Raw genomic sequence first — 14888 nt, forward strand, 5'->3', positions numbered from 1 at the left:
CCCCCGCCTCAGCCTCCCAAAGTGCTGAGATTACAGGTGTGAGCCACTGCGCCCGGCTTAATAGCTGTATTTCAGTAAAACTGGTTTCCTTTTTGTGTATTTTATTTAGTGCATTTAAAAACATTATTTTAAGACACTGGAATGCTTCATCGGGCTGCCAAGGGTATTCTAGTACCAAAAAATATACGAACCCCTACAGCAGAAATTCCCCTAAGTGTATACAAATACTTGCGTACGAATTTTTTAAACTGCATATGGTAGTATCTGTGTAATCTTTTATTAAACCACATCTGACTATGCCACTCTCTCTCTGCTTAAAACTCTTTGAGGCCTTCTCCCTTCTTCTCCACTGTCTTCCAGACAAAGTCCTAGATTCCTCTCAGGGCAGACAAGGCTCTTTCCAAGAATGCATCTTGATCTTTTATGTCTCATTCTGTTCTACGTTTACTCCCTCACTCCAAGCCCCTTTGCCCACTAACTGAACTCCTACTCACCCCTCCGTACCCACTCAAGGTTCCCCCTCTGGAAGCCTTCCTCAGCCCAGACAAAAGGAGGCTCAGGGACAGGGCGCCTTCTCCTCTGAGCTGCATTCTTCTGGTCTCTGCTTTACAGGTGCTTGGCAGGCTGCCACCCAGTGCCTCGCCTTGCTCCTGAGACCCAGGAGTGCTCACTGCCAGCAGCACACCCACTTGCTAGGGGCAGAGGGGCAGTGGGAGTGTCCCCCATGTGCCAGCCTGTCCCCACCCTTGAGTTAACCTTCAATCACCAGGAGGAATGAGGTGTGACACCTCTGAGACTGTGGGCACATATGCTGCTGCCTGACAGTCGCAGGCTGTACCGTGCCGTGACAGAGGCCAGGATGTCCGCAGGTCCCACACCTGCCACACCTCAGGTCTGGAGTCTGCCCTGGACTCCTTGTCACCTTCACTTCCATCTGTGCCTCATATATCCTCTCTGATTTCCCTGGAAGCCCAGGAGCACGTTTCTCTCCCAGCACCAACCCTGCTACCTGCTCACAGGCTGCAATGCTTTAAAACTAATTCCTGGCCAGGTACAGTGGCTCACACCTATAATCCCAGTGTTCTGGAAGGCTGTGATGAGAGGATTGCTTGAGCCCAGGAGTTCAAGACCAGCCTGGGCAATATAGTGAGACCCTCGTCTCTACAAAAAAAAAAAAAAAAAATTGTTTTAATTAGCTAGGTATGGTGGCACACAGCTGTACTCCCAGATACTCAGGAAGCTGAGACAGGAGGATCACCTGAGCCCAGGAAGTCGAGGCTGTAGTGAGCTATGATCACACTACTGCACTCCAGCCTCGGCAACAGAGTGAGACTCTGTCTAAAAAAAAAAAGTTAATTAATTAATTTTTTAAAACCCTTATTCCTACATTTGTTCTCTTCATCCTTACAGTAACCCGCTGGGTGAGTGTTTCTCTTATCCCCATTTGCATAGTGGAGATAAATGTGTTTACAGCTGCAAATGCCTGATGGCATTTGGCATGTGGCACATGCCTGTAGTCCCAGCTATTTGGGAGGCTGAGGTGGAAGAATTGCCTGTGCCCAGCAGTTGGAGGCTGCATTGAGCTATGATCACACCAACCACTTCAGTCTGGGAAACAGAGCAAGACCCTGTCTCTAAAAAAGAAAGAAAAATTTAGTCTGGGTGTGGTGGTTCATGCCTGTTATCCCAGCACTTTGGGAGGCTGAGGCGGATGAATTATCTGAGGTCAGGAGTTCGAGACCAACCTGGACAACATGGTGAAACCACGTCTCTACTAAAGATACAAAAAGTTAGCTGGGTGTGGTGGTATGCACCTGTAATCCCAGCTACTTGGGAGGCTGATGCAGAAGAATCACTTGAATCCGGGAGGCGGAGGTTGCAGTGAGCAGAAATTACACTATTGCACTCCAGTCTGGGCGACAGGATGAGACTCCGTCTCAAAAAAAAAAATTTTTTTAATTAAAAAAATAAGAAATGAAATGTACAAAAAAAAAAATGCATGGGATTGGCCAGGCACAGTGGCTCACGCCTATAATCCCAGCACTTTGGGAGGCCACGGTGGGTGGATCACAAGGTCAAGAGATCGAGACCTTCCTGGTCAACATGGTGAAACCCCGTCTCTACTAAAAATACAAAAATTAGCTGGGCATGGTGACACGAGCCTGTAGTCCCAGCTACTCGGGAGGCTGAGGCAGGAAAATTGCTTGAACCCAGGAAGCGGAGGTTGCGGTGAGCCAAGATCGCAGTATTGCACTCCAACCTGGGTAACAAGAGCAAAACTCAAAAAAAAAAAAAAAAAAAAAAAAAAAAAAAAAAAAAAAAAAATGCACGGGATGACAAATAAACTAATTATTTTGAATACAGGAATCAAAAGATGGAAAAATAAATTCCAGCTCAGAAATAGATGTGCCTCCTTGCTAGTACATTAGATAAGATCTAACGTTGGTATAATATCTACCAAAATTTCACAATAATAATGGAGGTAAACAGAATGTCAAGATATATTCTGAGATAACCGCAGCAACTGGATTGGTATCTGATAGCTGATAGCCACCGTCAAGTATCTGTGAGGAAGTCAGCAATAATACCATTAATAGCACTGTGATTCTGTTCCCCATGTTCATAACCTTAGTTCGATATTAGTGAACAGATCATAGTTTTCCCCATTTAACTTCATGGATCCTCGGAATTCCATGCCCCAGTTAAGAATCTCATGATGCAGGAAGAACAAGTCAGCGAATTGTGCTCCAGCTTGACAGGCTGCCCAGGAGGTGGGATGGGGACATAGGGCCAAAGCCACCGAGGTTAATGAAGGCTTCTGGATGGAACTTTGGAACAGGTCTTGGGTTTTGATCCATAGATAGAGGGAGATCCATCACAGACAGAAACATAGAGGGGAAGGGAGCCATGTATTAAACACACTGGTGAGTCTGACATTTTTTTTTTTTTTTTTGATACAGAGTCTCACTCCAGTTGTCCAGATTGCAGTAGTGCAGTGGTGTGATCTCAGGTCCCTGCAGCCTCAACCTCTGGCTCAGGTGACTTTGCCACCTCAGCCTCCTAAGAAGCTGGGACTCCAGGTGCCCGCCACCACACCCAGCTAATTTTTTGTACTTTCAGTAGAGACTGGGTTTTGCCATGTTGCCGAGGCTGGTCTCGATCTCCTTTACTCAAGTGATCTGCCTGCCTCAGCCTCCCAAAATGTTGGAATTACAGGCGTGAGCCACCATGCCCAGCCCTTTGGAGTATGGAAATGGTGTCTCAAAGTGACGAGACTTAACAGAGCCCAGCCACAGGAAGTGGCAGGCCCTGGGAAGATAGCTCTGGATTCAGAGTCCCAGCTCATTCTCCCTACACCCCACCAGTCACAGGGAGCCCGAAGCTGAGGACACCCTCAAATGCAAGTGACCATGCTCAGGATAGCAGGTGGAAGCTGGAGCTGGGGAACCAGGTGGCCTGGTTTCTCCACTTCCTATGTGTGTGACTTTGAGGCATTTTTGAAATGTATTTACTCCTTTCTTTTTTCAACTGTGAAATGGGATCAATAGTTATTACCTCTGAGAGCAACTAAATGCAACTTTTAAAAGCATTTGAAGCACATAGAACATGACACCTGGCACAGAGTCATCCTCTGATACTTCTACAGAAATTTCTTCTCGAATCAGCAGAGTGAGCACCACCCCAACCCTCCTCCGTGTCTCTGACCAGAGAGTTCTAGGTGGACAGGGTAGAGGACACCAGGGTCCAGGAGGGTTGGCCTGTCCTTAGTCCAAGGGGAGGGTAACTGACCATTCAATCATTGCGGGTAAGGAGACACCAGCATCAGCAGAATCCTGCTGGGGGAAAGAGGGGGGCTGGGTTTCTCTGGTCGAGGGTCAAATGACCCCACTTCTGGAGCTGATGAGTTTATGTCCAGGGTGACAAGAAGTAGTAGAGGTTTGGTGGAAAGAGAGCTTGGCTTCGGACAGACTTGGTGGGGCTGGTGTGCAGCTGGGCAGCTGTGCAGGCTACACACTTAACAATCATTGGGGCCCTATTCACAGAGACTACAAGGGGAGTGTTCTTAGGTAGCGCCTTAAAGTTGCACAATCCCAATGCCTTATCTGAGTTCCATCCTGGCTCTGCCACTTTCTGTAATAGTTCTGTGACCTTGAGCAGCCATTTACCCTCAGAGCTCATCTATAAGGTGAGACCACCACACCCACCTTAATGGCTGTTAGGTTTTCACGAAACCACAAAAATGACAATACTAAATTCCTAAGAATTGATCAATAAATAGCAGCTGGCTCTTCCCCCAGGCCACCTCCTACTCCCACCCCAGGGACCCTTCCCAAGCTTTAGGGTACTAAGGGTGTGAGGTTCTAATGGGTGAGCTCAGCCTGTACCAGGTGGAGAGAAAGCGACAGGGCGATAGGGTTGGTTAAGGGAGGAGGGACTCCCCAGCCCCATTGTCCAGCAAACCCCAGCATGGGGCCCCTTCCCTTGGCAAACAAAGAGTGGGAAGGTGCCCAACCCCTGGAGAGGGGATACTGGTGCCCTCTCCTGGCTAATGATTCTCCAGCCCTGGGAAGCCTCCTGGCTAATGATTCCCCAGCGCTGGGAGAGGCTCTATCAAGGAGGGTGGGCCTCCATTCCTGCCCCAGTTCCCCTTCGAGGCCTGAGGTCAGGCTTCTCTAGTCTTGGGGGCTTCACGTAGGAAAGGAGGACTTCTGGTACCCAAAGACTCACAAGACTATGACTCAGCGTTGCCCCACAATTCCCTGCACAGCACAAGCATCTTGGGGGAAACTTCACATAGCCTATAAATGTAAATCGCGCCTCTGGAGTTGTGTCATGCAGCAGCCAGACCAGGATTGCTAGAAAGGAGATCCTCTACCATTCCCAAAACTCTCCAATGATTCGTTCATTCAGACAAGATCTGCTCCAAAGCCTGCTGAGTCCTGAGCTCCAAGGATCCAGATGCCACAAAACCAACTCTGTCTGATGGAGAGCTCACTCCTAGCAGAGGGAACAAAGACTAAATATCCAACAAATAAACATATCTTGCAGGTTGTGATAAGATCTGGGAAAGGCCAGGGTGCCAAGCAAAGGTCCATGGTGCCCAGCTCCCGCTCCTTCTTCTGGCAGCCCCCATCTCATCTTGGGACCCTCAACTGGGCCCCCTGCAATCCTCTTGTGCTGGAAGGGGACTAGTAACAAACTCCAGACTCTCTGATGTGGCTGGCCTATCACGTCCAGGCTCCCCAAGGTCAAAGACAAGGTGGTACTGGTGCCTTGCTTTGTTTTTTATTTGCATTTTGAAAAGAGACCTTGGGCTTGGGAATCAATGACTATGGATGTCACAGGCTCTCCCCAGCAGTTACGAATGGCCTGGTTTGTCTGAGGGACAAGAGGTGGCATGGCTCTGGGACATAGGCCAGCACTCTCTAACAGCTCTGCCGCTTCCCTCCCCCCTGCAGGAGGCCTACTGTGCATACACCATCATCCTCATGGCGCTGTTCTGGTGCACTGAGGCCCTGCCCTTGGCCGTCACCGCCCTCTTCCCCATTGTCCTGTTCCCTATGATGGGCATTGTGGACGCCTCTGAGGTGAGCCCCCATCCATAGGAGAAAGCATTCTGGGCAATGCAGGAGGCGGAGGGTGGGGGTTGGGTTCCCTCAGACCTTGTTGACTAAGGAAGCTTCATCATAGGCAGGGCACATGGATGAGGGGTTCCTGCCTCTGCATGAGGAAGAAGTCAGCTAGAAGGCTGCGGGCTGGGATGGGGACGGGTGCAGGACTGGTGCGGAGAGTTCGTTCAGAGTGAGAGTGATTAACCAGCCTTAGGTGAAAGGTAGAAGGCATAGCGACCCGGAAAGGCCAGCTAACACACTCGTATACTCTAGTTCAGTGGCTCTCGAACTTGAATAGCATCGGAGTCACCTGGAGGGCTGGTGAAAACACGAATGGCTGGATCCAGATTTTTCTGATTCGGTAGATCTGGGGTGGGGCCTAAGCATTTTATCTCTAACAAGTTTCAGGTAACGGTGATGATGCTGGCCCAGGGACCACACTTTGAGAACCGCTGTCTGGTTTTTAGAAACCGCACTAAATTATCTATCTCACAGTCTATGGCTTGGAACGCGAATCACAGTAGTGGTCTCCCAATTAATTGTTCCTAAAGGGAGATAAAGTGAGTTTGGCAAGAAGAAGGGAACCTGGTTGATACTAAATGGCAGATAATTCAGGCCGGGCATGGTGGCTCATGCCTGTAATCCCAGCACTCTGGGAGGTCAAAGTGAGCAGATCACTGTAGCTTAAGAGTTCGAGACCAGCCTGCCCAACAAGGTGAAACCTTGTCTCTACAAAAAATATAAAAATTAGCCAGCATGGTGGTGCGTGCTTGTAGTCCCAGCTACTTGGGAGGCTGAGGTGAGAGAGGATGGCTTGAGCCAAGGAGGCGGAGGTTGCAGTGAGCTGTGATTGTGCCACTGCACTCCAGCCTGGGCAACAGAGCCAGACCCTGTCTCCAAAAAATGGAATTTAATTTTTTTAAAATGGCAGATCATTCAAAGACCATTTCCATCCAGTTTTGAGAGACCAGGGAAATGCCAGTCTGTGGGAATGTCAGTGACCACATCCCATAAGATCGGGGGCACCGTGGGAGACTCCAGGGTCTTCCCATTGCTCAGCCACATGTCCACCTGCCAGGTCGCCATCGAGTACCTGAAGGACACCAACGTCCTGTTCGTAGGGGGGCTGCTGGTGGCCATCGCGGTGGAACACTGGAACCTGCACAAGCGCATCGCCCTCCGTGTGCTCCTCATTGTTGGGGTGCGGCCAGCCCTGTGAGTTCCCACACACCAGCACGGGAGAACCTGCTGGGGAGATGTTCTGGGCACCCAGTCCCTGAAGGGAAGCTGGAACAGCAGTGTGTCTGTCTGCCTGTCCCTAGGCTAATCCTGGGCTTCATGCTGGTCACGGCATTCCTGTCCATGTGGATCAGCAACACGGCCACCTCGGCCATGATGGTGCCCATTGCACACGCCGTCCTGGACCAGCTGCACAGCATACAAGACAGCGGGGATGTCGAGGAGGGCAGCAACAACCCAACCTTTGAGCTCCAGGAGCCAAGTCCCCAGAAGGAGGTGACCAAGCTTGGTGAGAAAGAGGAGTCTAGACCCTGCCTCAACCCCTTGGTTCTTGGAGAGAGTCTGAGGGTCTGTCTGTTTCAAGGGATGGTCATCTTGGAGCTTTGAGGAGAGAAGAAAGACAGTGACCAATTTGTTTTTCCTTTTTTTAAAACGTCAAGTCCCCCCCGGGTGTGGTGGCTCACGCTTGTAATACCAGCACTTTAGGAGGCCGAGGCGGGAGGATCACCTGAGGTTAGCAGTTCGAGACCAACCTGGCCAACATGGGAAACCCCGTCTCTCTAAAAAAAAAAAATTTTTTTTTCAATGTCAAGTCCCCTGTGTTAGAAATCCCCTCATCCCTGGGCAAACCAAGATGCTTGCTCACTGTAGCAAGAAGACAGCTGAAGTGTAGGTGGACAGTCCAAGGCCTAGGCACCATTCTTCCTGTGTGGTTTGGGTCATCCTCCTTTCTTCTCTCAAGAGAGAGGTCAGACCAGACAGTGGCCAAGGGCACTCCCAGCCTGAGACTCTGGGGAATGCTGGGCCCCTCAGGCCTGGAGACAGCCTCCATCCTCCTCCCAGCCCCGGTCTGCGCTGTTCACAGACAAGGTGCCCTGGAGGCCCTTGCAGCCCGGGCCATGTTCCCCAGAGCTGGCCCTGTACCCGCCCCCAACTGGGCTCTCCCTCGTTTCCAGAAAATGGGAAGTCCCTCCCTGTCACGTCTGCTTCTCCAGAGGGGAGGACACATCACAGCCAGGAGCATCTCCGCATCAGCCAGTGCCTGAGCCTGTGCGTGTGCTACTCTGCCAGCATCGGGGGCATTGCCACGCTGACCGGCACCACGCCCAACCTGGTGCTGCAAGGCCAGGTCAACTCGTGAGTGACAAGGGGTGGGGCATCTTGTGGGATCCACACACTCCCTGGCAGGTGAATGGGGCTGGGCAGTTCTGGGACAATGTCACACAGCAGCCCACATCCCTCCTGCAGGCTCTTCCCCGAAAACGGCAACGTGGTGAACTTCGCCTCCTGGTTCAGCTTCGCCTTCCCCACCATGATCATCTTGCTGCTGCTGGCCTGGCTGTGGCTGCAGGTTCTCTTTCTGGGATTCAAGTAAGTGGCAAAGTCCCTGCCCTTAGCCCTGGGAGCTTCCAGTTGTGTCCAGATGTGGAAAATGATATCATTACCATCCCAGTGAGAAGGCTTCTCCCTCCCAAGGCCTCTCTGTGCACTTGGATCTCCATTTGAGCAAATTACTGGGTAGAGAGTATTACCCCATTTCACAGATGAGCAATCTGAGGCTTCAGGAGTGGTTCAGCTAGATTTGTCAGTGCTGGGACTGCAAACCAAATCACTTGATGCCCCTTCCCATAATGTTCCACCGTCTTTTAATAGATGCTTAAGGAGCACACTCTGAGCCTGGTTAGTTACAGAAGCACCTGCTGTGTTCCTACTGTATCCCAGGTGGTGAGTAAGGCACTGAGAATACTAGAAGGAACTAGGCCCAGCCCCTGTCCTTGTAGCCCATCAGGTGGATGATGATATGGTGGGGGCCATTACAGAGGGAAGCCCAGATGCTGTGGGAGCACAGAGAACAGAGTGCCTAGTTCAGCCCAGGTGAGTGAAGATTTCAGAACACCCTGGAGGAGATCGTGCCTGGGCTGAATCTTGCAGGACTAGAAGTCAGCCAGGGAGACAACGGGTGAAGATATTCCAGGCAGCAGGAGCAGTCTGCACAAAGCACAGAGACAAGAAAGGACATGATGTGTTCGAGAGAATGCTAGCTGTCAGGGCTAAAACACAAACAACAAAAAGGAGCATCAGGTCATGCCACTGGGGAAGTAGGCAGGGGATTGTTCTGGAAGCTCTGTATGCCACCTAAGCATCTGGACCTTGTCCTTGAGGCCAAGAGTAATAAGTAGATTCCATTCCTACTTCCAACCCAGGATTCCTGGCAGTCACTATCTGGAGCTCTGAGTTGGAAAATCGTGGGAGACCCTGCTAAGGCTCAGTTAGTATCAAGTCTGTGATTGATTAGTGATGTCTGCCATGAGTATGGAGTATGCATGGTATGAGTGTTACTGTGATATGAATTATAATTTGCCCTTCCTGCCCAGGCAGTGGTGAGCCCTTGAAAGTTTTTAAGCACTGCTGCTACACTTTGGAAAAATCACTTGGGAAATGTAAAGAAGCTGGATGAAGGTTGGGGGCTAGCACAAGGCAAGGTGGTAGTGGAAGAGAGATCAGCACAGTGCCAGGCGCCATAGGGGAGTCAAAGATGTGTGAAGCAAGAAGGAACTCACAGTCCAGCAGGGAGCTTGAGATTTACGTAAGTGGAAAGTTAAATGTCAACACAGGTGAAGTCCGCAGCAGAAGGAAGTGGGCTGCAGCCCATTGTGCCTCTGAGACAATGCAGGTGGGGCTCAGGCTGGCAGGGGATGCCCAGAGCAGGCAGAGGAGGAAAGGAGGACTTCCCAAAGGCTGTTGGAGGAAGAGAGCTGTAAGCCAGGGCCGGAAGAGGTGCTGAGGTCTGAGCTGCTAGGTCCTCCTCATCCTGGGCAAGGGAGGATTCGGCACCATAGAACCCCTGGAGGAAAAGGGGCTCAGTGGAGCAGGGCCAAGCATGGGGAAACCCAGCTCCCCCTGCTAAGCACGAACTATGACCCCTAAAAGTCTTCCGCTGTTCCTCCAGAACCTCAGGTGGAGCCGGGGCCTGAGTGTCATGGCCCTGAGACGCCCTCTTGTGAGCGTCAGCCTTTAGGTCTCAGGCACTCCAAGCCCCTTGCTCCCTGCCTGTTGCGCGCCCCCCCACGAGCTGCCCCGCGCCTCTGCCTACAGCTTCCGGAAGAACTTTGGCTTTGGGGAAAACACGAAGGAACGACAGCAGGCAGCCTACGGCGTCATCCAGACCGAGCATAGGCTTCTGGGCCCCATGACCTTCGCAGAAAAGGCGGTCAGCATCCTGTTTGTCATCCTGGTGCTGCTCTGGTTCACCCGGGAGCCGGGCTTTTTTCTTGGCTGGGGCAACGTGGCTTTTCCCAATGCCAAAGGGGAGAGGTGAGAGTTGCAGGGAATGGGAGGAGGACACGTCTGGGGCTCACGTGCTGGGGAGGAGGGAAGTGTGTAGGTCCCCAGTGCAGAACAGGAGGTAACACATGGTGGGGAATGAGGGTTCCCCAGGCTTGTCTGTGGGAGGGGCTCCTCGCCACCACCCTCAACCCCGCAGCCCTGAGCAGCCCCAAGCCGCTAAGCCAGCCCTCCCTGCACCCTCTACAGCATGTTGTCCGATGGGACAGTGGCCATCTTCATCAGCATAATTATGTTCATCATGCCTTCCAAGTTCCCAGGGCTGACCCAGGACCCAGGTAAGCAGCTGGACTGGGGCAGGGAAGGGACTCCGGGCAGCCCCTGCCTTCAAGTATGTAATGTACCTTCCACCACATTTGACAGGAGTAGGCAAAGCCCAGAAAGGCTGGAGCGATTTGCCAAGGGCACAGGGACTCGAGGATAAAGTTGAGATGTTGCAGAACTCAGGGTCCCCTCCTGCATGTGTTAAGCTCCAAAAGGGACCCACACAGGGAGCCCCCAAGTGGAGAGCTGAAAGGCCTGTTTGTTCTTTGGTGACCCATCCTTCTCTGCTTGGGGAGTAGAAAACCCAGGGAAGCTGAAGGCTCCTCCTGCCCTCCTCGACTGGAAGACAGTGAACCAGAGGATGCCCTGGAATATCATGCTCTTGCTGGGTGGTGGCTATGCCCTGGCCAAGGGCAGTGAGGTGAGAGGCCCCCGGCCCCCTCCTCGCTCCTGCGTCTTTCTTTTCCCCAATGTGAGGGAGACTCTGTGGCAGGGAGAGAGGGAGTCCTGTTTCTGTCCCACAGAGGGGAGACCTGGTAGCCCTGTAGGAGTCCCCGCGGGTGGGCAGAGCCTTTGCAGCAGCTGGGGAGACTTAGGTTAGAGCCCCCATGAGGGAGAGAGAAGCACAAGCCCTAGAGACCTCTCCTAGAGACTAAGGAGAGGCCTCAAAGTCCAAGGGAAGGCAGAATTCCCTGGTGGGCGGGGCCTGTCCCCAGAGACAAATGCCATCCCACCCCGGGCCCTCGCCCCCTGCCAGAAAGAGCATGCCGTAAGGTCCGCACCGAAGTAGTTGGGCTTGTGTTGACACGGTCTGCCTGCCGCAGCCACCAGGGGGCACCATGATCATACCCACTCAAGCTCTGGGGACCAGAACATCTTTTCCCAGAGCCTCGGTCCAAAAGAGGAAAATCCCTGACACGGCATCCCTGGTCCTCCATGTTCTGGCTCAAACAGAAGGCAGCTGCCCAGGTCAGGGATGGATGCAGGGGACTCCCAGGTCTGCGGCATGTTCATCCACTAACTGTCCAATGCTGTGGTAGGTCCTGGCCCCACCAAGCAAGATTAAGTCCCCGCTTCGTGGGCTTGCAGCCTGGCATTCCAGACGCGGCAGGGCAAGACCTCGGAGCTCTTCCATCCCCATCCTCCCATCAGCCTCTTCCAGCCTGTAGCAGGGTCCACCCCCAACTTTCCCTCCCTGCCAGGAGCAAGGTCCCCTCTGCCCCAAGCCACTGGACTGGAAGGGGCAGGAAGAGGGCTAAGGTTGTCCAGGGACCTCCTGAGAGGGGTCAGGAAGGCAAGAGTAAGTGCGGTCAAAGTTTTTTGCTCCCATCAGGCTCCAAGTTTCCCAAGAAGGCCCTTTGGCCCCCTCTCCTAATTCCTCATCTGACCCTTCTTCCCACACCCAACTATTCTTCAAGAGCAGGAAAGGCCATCCCTTGGTCTTAGCTGGGTCCTGTCATCCCTCTAGAGCTGCCTTTGACTCTGAATACCAGGCAGGTGTGAGCAGGAGCGGGATCCTCCCAGAGCCTTGGCAGAGGACTCAGGGGCCCAGGCAGCCTTGCCTCTCACACGCCATCCTGCTCTGCCCACAGCGATCGGGCCTGTCAGAGTGGCTGGGAAACAAGCTGACCCCACTGAAGAGTGTGCCATCTCCAGCCATCGCCTTCATCCTCTGCCTCATCGTGGCCACCTTCACCGAGTGCACTAGCAACGTGGCCACCACTACGATCTTCCTGCCCATCTTAGCCTCCATGGTGAGCTGGCCCTCAGAAACACCTCCAGGCAGCCCTCCTGCCTGCCCGCCAGAGGTTCTGTCTGCTGGGCAGAGTGACCTGTCTTTGTACCTCCTCTTTTCCTGAAGAGGACCCCTGAGCTTCTGTCCTTCTCTAGGCTCTTGAGCCACCTTGGGCCCCAAGGTGCCCTGGCCCCTGACTCACCCTTTCCCTGGTGATGTCACCCCTGGAGTATCCTGATGGGGATCCTGGTGGCCTCACCTACCTCCCCACCCCAGTCCCTGTTCTGGTCATTCCTGAGGTGATGGGGTGAAATTGCTCCCCGAAGCGTCCCCAGCCCCTTCTTCCCCAGGCGTGTTCCTGCAGCCTTTGATGACACCCCCAGAGCCCCTTTGAGATCTGTTTTATGGGCCCCTCCCCTCACCACACCCCACGAGGCAGGCCGACACACTCATTCCCTCCAGAGAGGTCAAGAGGCCCTTCCCAGGTCACCCAGTGCCTTCTGGGAGAAGTGGTGGGTTCATGACCAGAGAGTGTGTGGGGGTGCAGGGGTTGTCCCCCAGAGAGGGGAAGCAGGAGAATTGGGGGCCATACGTCCCCTCCAGGATGGGGACCAAGGTTAACTCTGCCCACTGCCTCCCATCCAGGCCCAAGCCATCTGCCTCCACCCTCTCTACGTCATGCTCCCCTGCACTCTGGCCGCCTCTCTGGCCTTCATGCTGCCTGTGGCCACCCCGCCCAATGCCATCGTCTTCTCTTTTGGGGGCCTCAGAGTGTTGGATATGGTGAGTGGCAGGGAGGCCTGAATGCCTCATCCCTCCTTCCTGCTCTGACTTTCCATCTTAGTGAACCACAAAGCAGCTTAAAGCCACTGAGAGCCTCAGAGTTGAGTGGGCCCTCATCTGGGGTGAAGGTGCAGTGGGGGAGGTTGGGACATGACCTCTCAGTGGCAGCATCTTCAGGCCCTGCCAGCCCCCCGCTATGTGAGAGGGAGGGAAGTGGGTGGGGAAGATGGGGAAGGCTCCAAGGTGCCAGGCACCCACACTCAGGGAGATGAGCTCAGAGAGAACAAGCCCAGGGCCCTGGAAGCTCAGGAGGGGCACCCCTTTTCCCTGATAGCACTGGGAGTAAAGCAAGGGGCAAAGGCATTGGCTATGCTGCAGATTAGGCCAAAGGAAGGACTTCCCAGAGAGAATTTTGCTGGTGGGAGGGCTCCTATGCACCCCTGAACACCCAGGGGCTTAGAGGCGGCCCAGCCCGGCCCCTGCTTAACCAAACTGGCTCTCCTCCCTCCAGGCCCGGGCAGGATTCCTGCTCAACATCATTGGGGTCCTGGTCATCACACTGGCCATCAACAGCTGGAGCATTCCTATCTTCAACCTGTACTCCTTCCCTTCCTGGGCACAGTCAACCAACACCACAGCCCGCTGCCTGCCCAGCCTGGCCAACACCACCATGCCAAGCCCCTAGACTGGGGCTCACCCTGGCCTTGCCCAGGAAGACTCACACCATTCCCACTCCTCGGAGCCAAGAGGGGACACCACAAGTTCCAAGCTCCTAGCCAAAGGCTGAGAGAAAGGCATGTGTGTACATAATCTCTTGTGTGTCTATAAGGAAGGTTTATATGTTCAGTTTCCTATGTGCTGGAAGAAAAGGTGTGTGTGTGTGTGTGTGTGTGTGTGTGTGTGTGTGTGTGTACCCGCATGGATGTGGGGGGTGTGTGATGTGAGGCCAACTGAGGGTGCTGTGTGCATGCACGTGATCCTAGGTGCATATGCTGGACAGTGCACGTGTGTGTTCACAGACAACACAACACACCCTCTCTGGCGCCCCACGTCTTGGTCTCCTCAGCTTAGAGACCAGACTTCTTTGCACTGTATTTATTGAAACTCAGACTTGGAGTGCCCTGGGAGGAGGGCCTGCCAGCGGTTGCCATGGGAACAGCCTCTGGGACTGGCCCAGCACACAGGGCTCCCCAGCGTTTGGGTGTTTTGGTGGAAGTTCAAATATTAACCACATTAAAGTCTTTTTCAGTAAAGTCTGGGATGATTTTTCACGGCACTCTCCAGGGCTGGTCACCAATGTGGTTCAGACCCCAGGTTGGGGGTTCCATTGGGAAGGGGCCTGGCCTCTGTCCTGTATGCAGCCCCCCAGGCACCCCTCCCACCCAGGGGGGAAGGTCATGGTTGGGCATCCCTGCCAAGGCCCTTCAGAGTGGGCGCAGCCACCTAGGAGAGCCACACTGACATCACTGGGCCGGCTAATTGGGAGCTGCCAGTCCCTGCGTGTCTTTGGGAAACCGGCCTCCCCGTTCCCAGAGCACTCCCTGGGTATTTACATAAAACCCTCTGCCCCTGCCAATTCCTCATGGACCCTTCCTCCAGCTGGAAAAACCGGTCCCACCAGGCCAGAGAAGGCAAGCTGACCTGTGCTGGGTGCCCAGGGGACAGGACCCTCATCCTGCAGCTCGGGAACAGGCTGGGAACTGGCATGGCCTTCAAAGTCCAGGACCAGACAACTGTGAATAATTCCACCTCCCCCCACAACCTCTACCTGGCCTACCCCGAACTCTCCCACCCCATACCCTCACGGCCTCCAGTTTTCATTTATCTACAAGGTGGGGTGGGGATGGGGAAGAATGATACCACATCCATCATTCCTTCTGCGAGCCAAACAGCCCTTCCCGCCTGGAAAT

The 14888-nt window shown here is 53.6% G+C and overlaps 1 protein-coding gene across 1 annotated transcript in view; it reads left to right on the forward strand.

Annotated features, from left to right (window-relative positions):
* SLC13A2 (solute carrier family 13 member 2) overlaps positions 1 to 14247 on the forward strand; it is a 20686-nt gene extending 6439 nt beyond the window's left edge. The window contains exons 2-12 of the mRNA XM_017542027.2: positions 5460 to 5588; positions 6691 to 6827; positions 6935 to 7140; positions 7808 to 7988; positions 8100 to 8222; positions 9948 to 10166; positions 10386 to 10474; positions 10760 to 10881; positions 12053 to 12214; positions 12841 to 12978; positions 13490 to 14247. Of these exons, the coding sequence (XP_017397516.1) occupies positions 5460 to 5588; positions 6691 to 6827; positions 6935 to 7140; positions 7808 to 7988; positions 8100 to 8222; positions 9948 to 10166; positions 10386 to 10474; positions 10760 to 10881; positions 12053 to 12214; positions 12841 to 12978; positions 13490 to 13663 (1680 nt within the window). The 3' untranslated portion in view covers positions 13664 to 14247. The remainder of the gene's footprint in view (positions 1 to 5459; positions 5589 to 6690; positions 6828 to 6934; positions 7141 to 7807; positions 7989 to 8099; positions 8223 to 9947; positions 10167 to 10385; positions 10475 to 10759; positions 10882 to 12052; positions 12215 to 12840; positions 12979 to 13489) is intronic.
* The last annotated feature ends 641 nt before the right edge of the window (positions 14248 to 14888 follow it).

This window comes from Cebus imitator, unplaced genomic scaffold (genome assembly GCF_001604975.1).
Source record: "Cebus imitator isolate Cc_AM_T3 unplaced genomic scaffold, Cebus_imitator-1.0 Scaffold140, whole genome shotgun sequence".
Lineage (NCBI taxonomy): Eukaryota > Metazoa > Chordata > Mammalia > Primates > Cebidae > Cebus > Cebus imitator.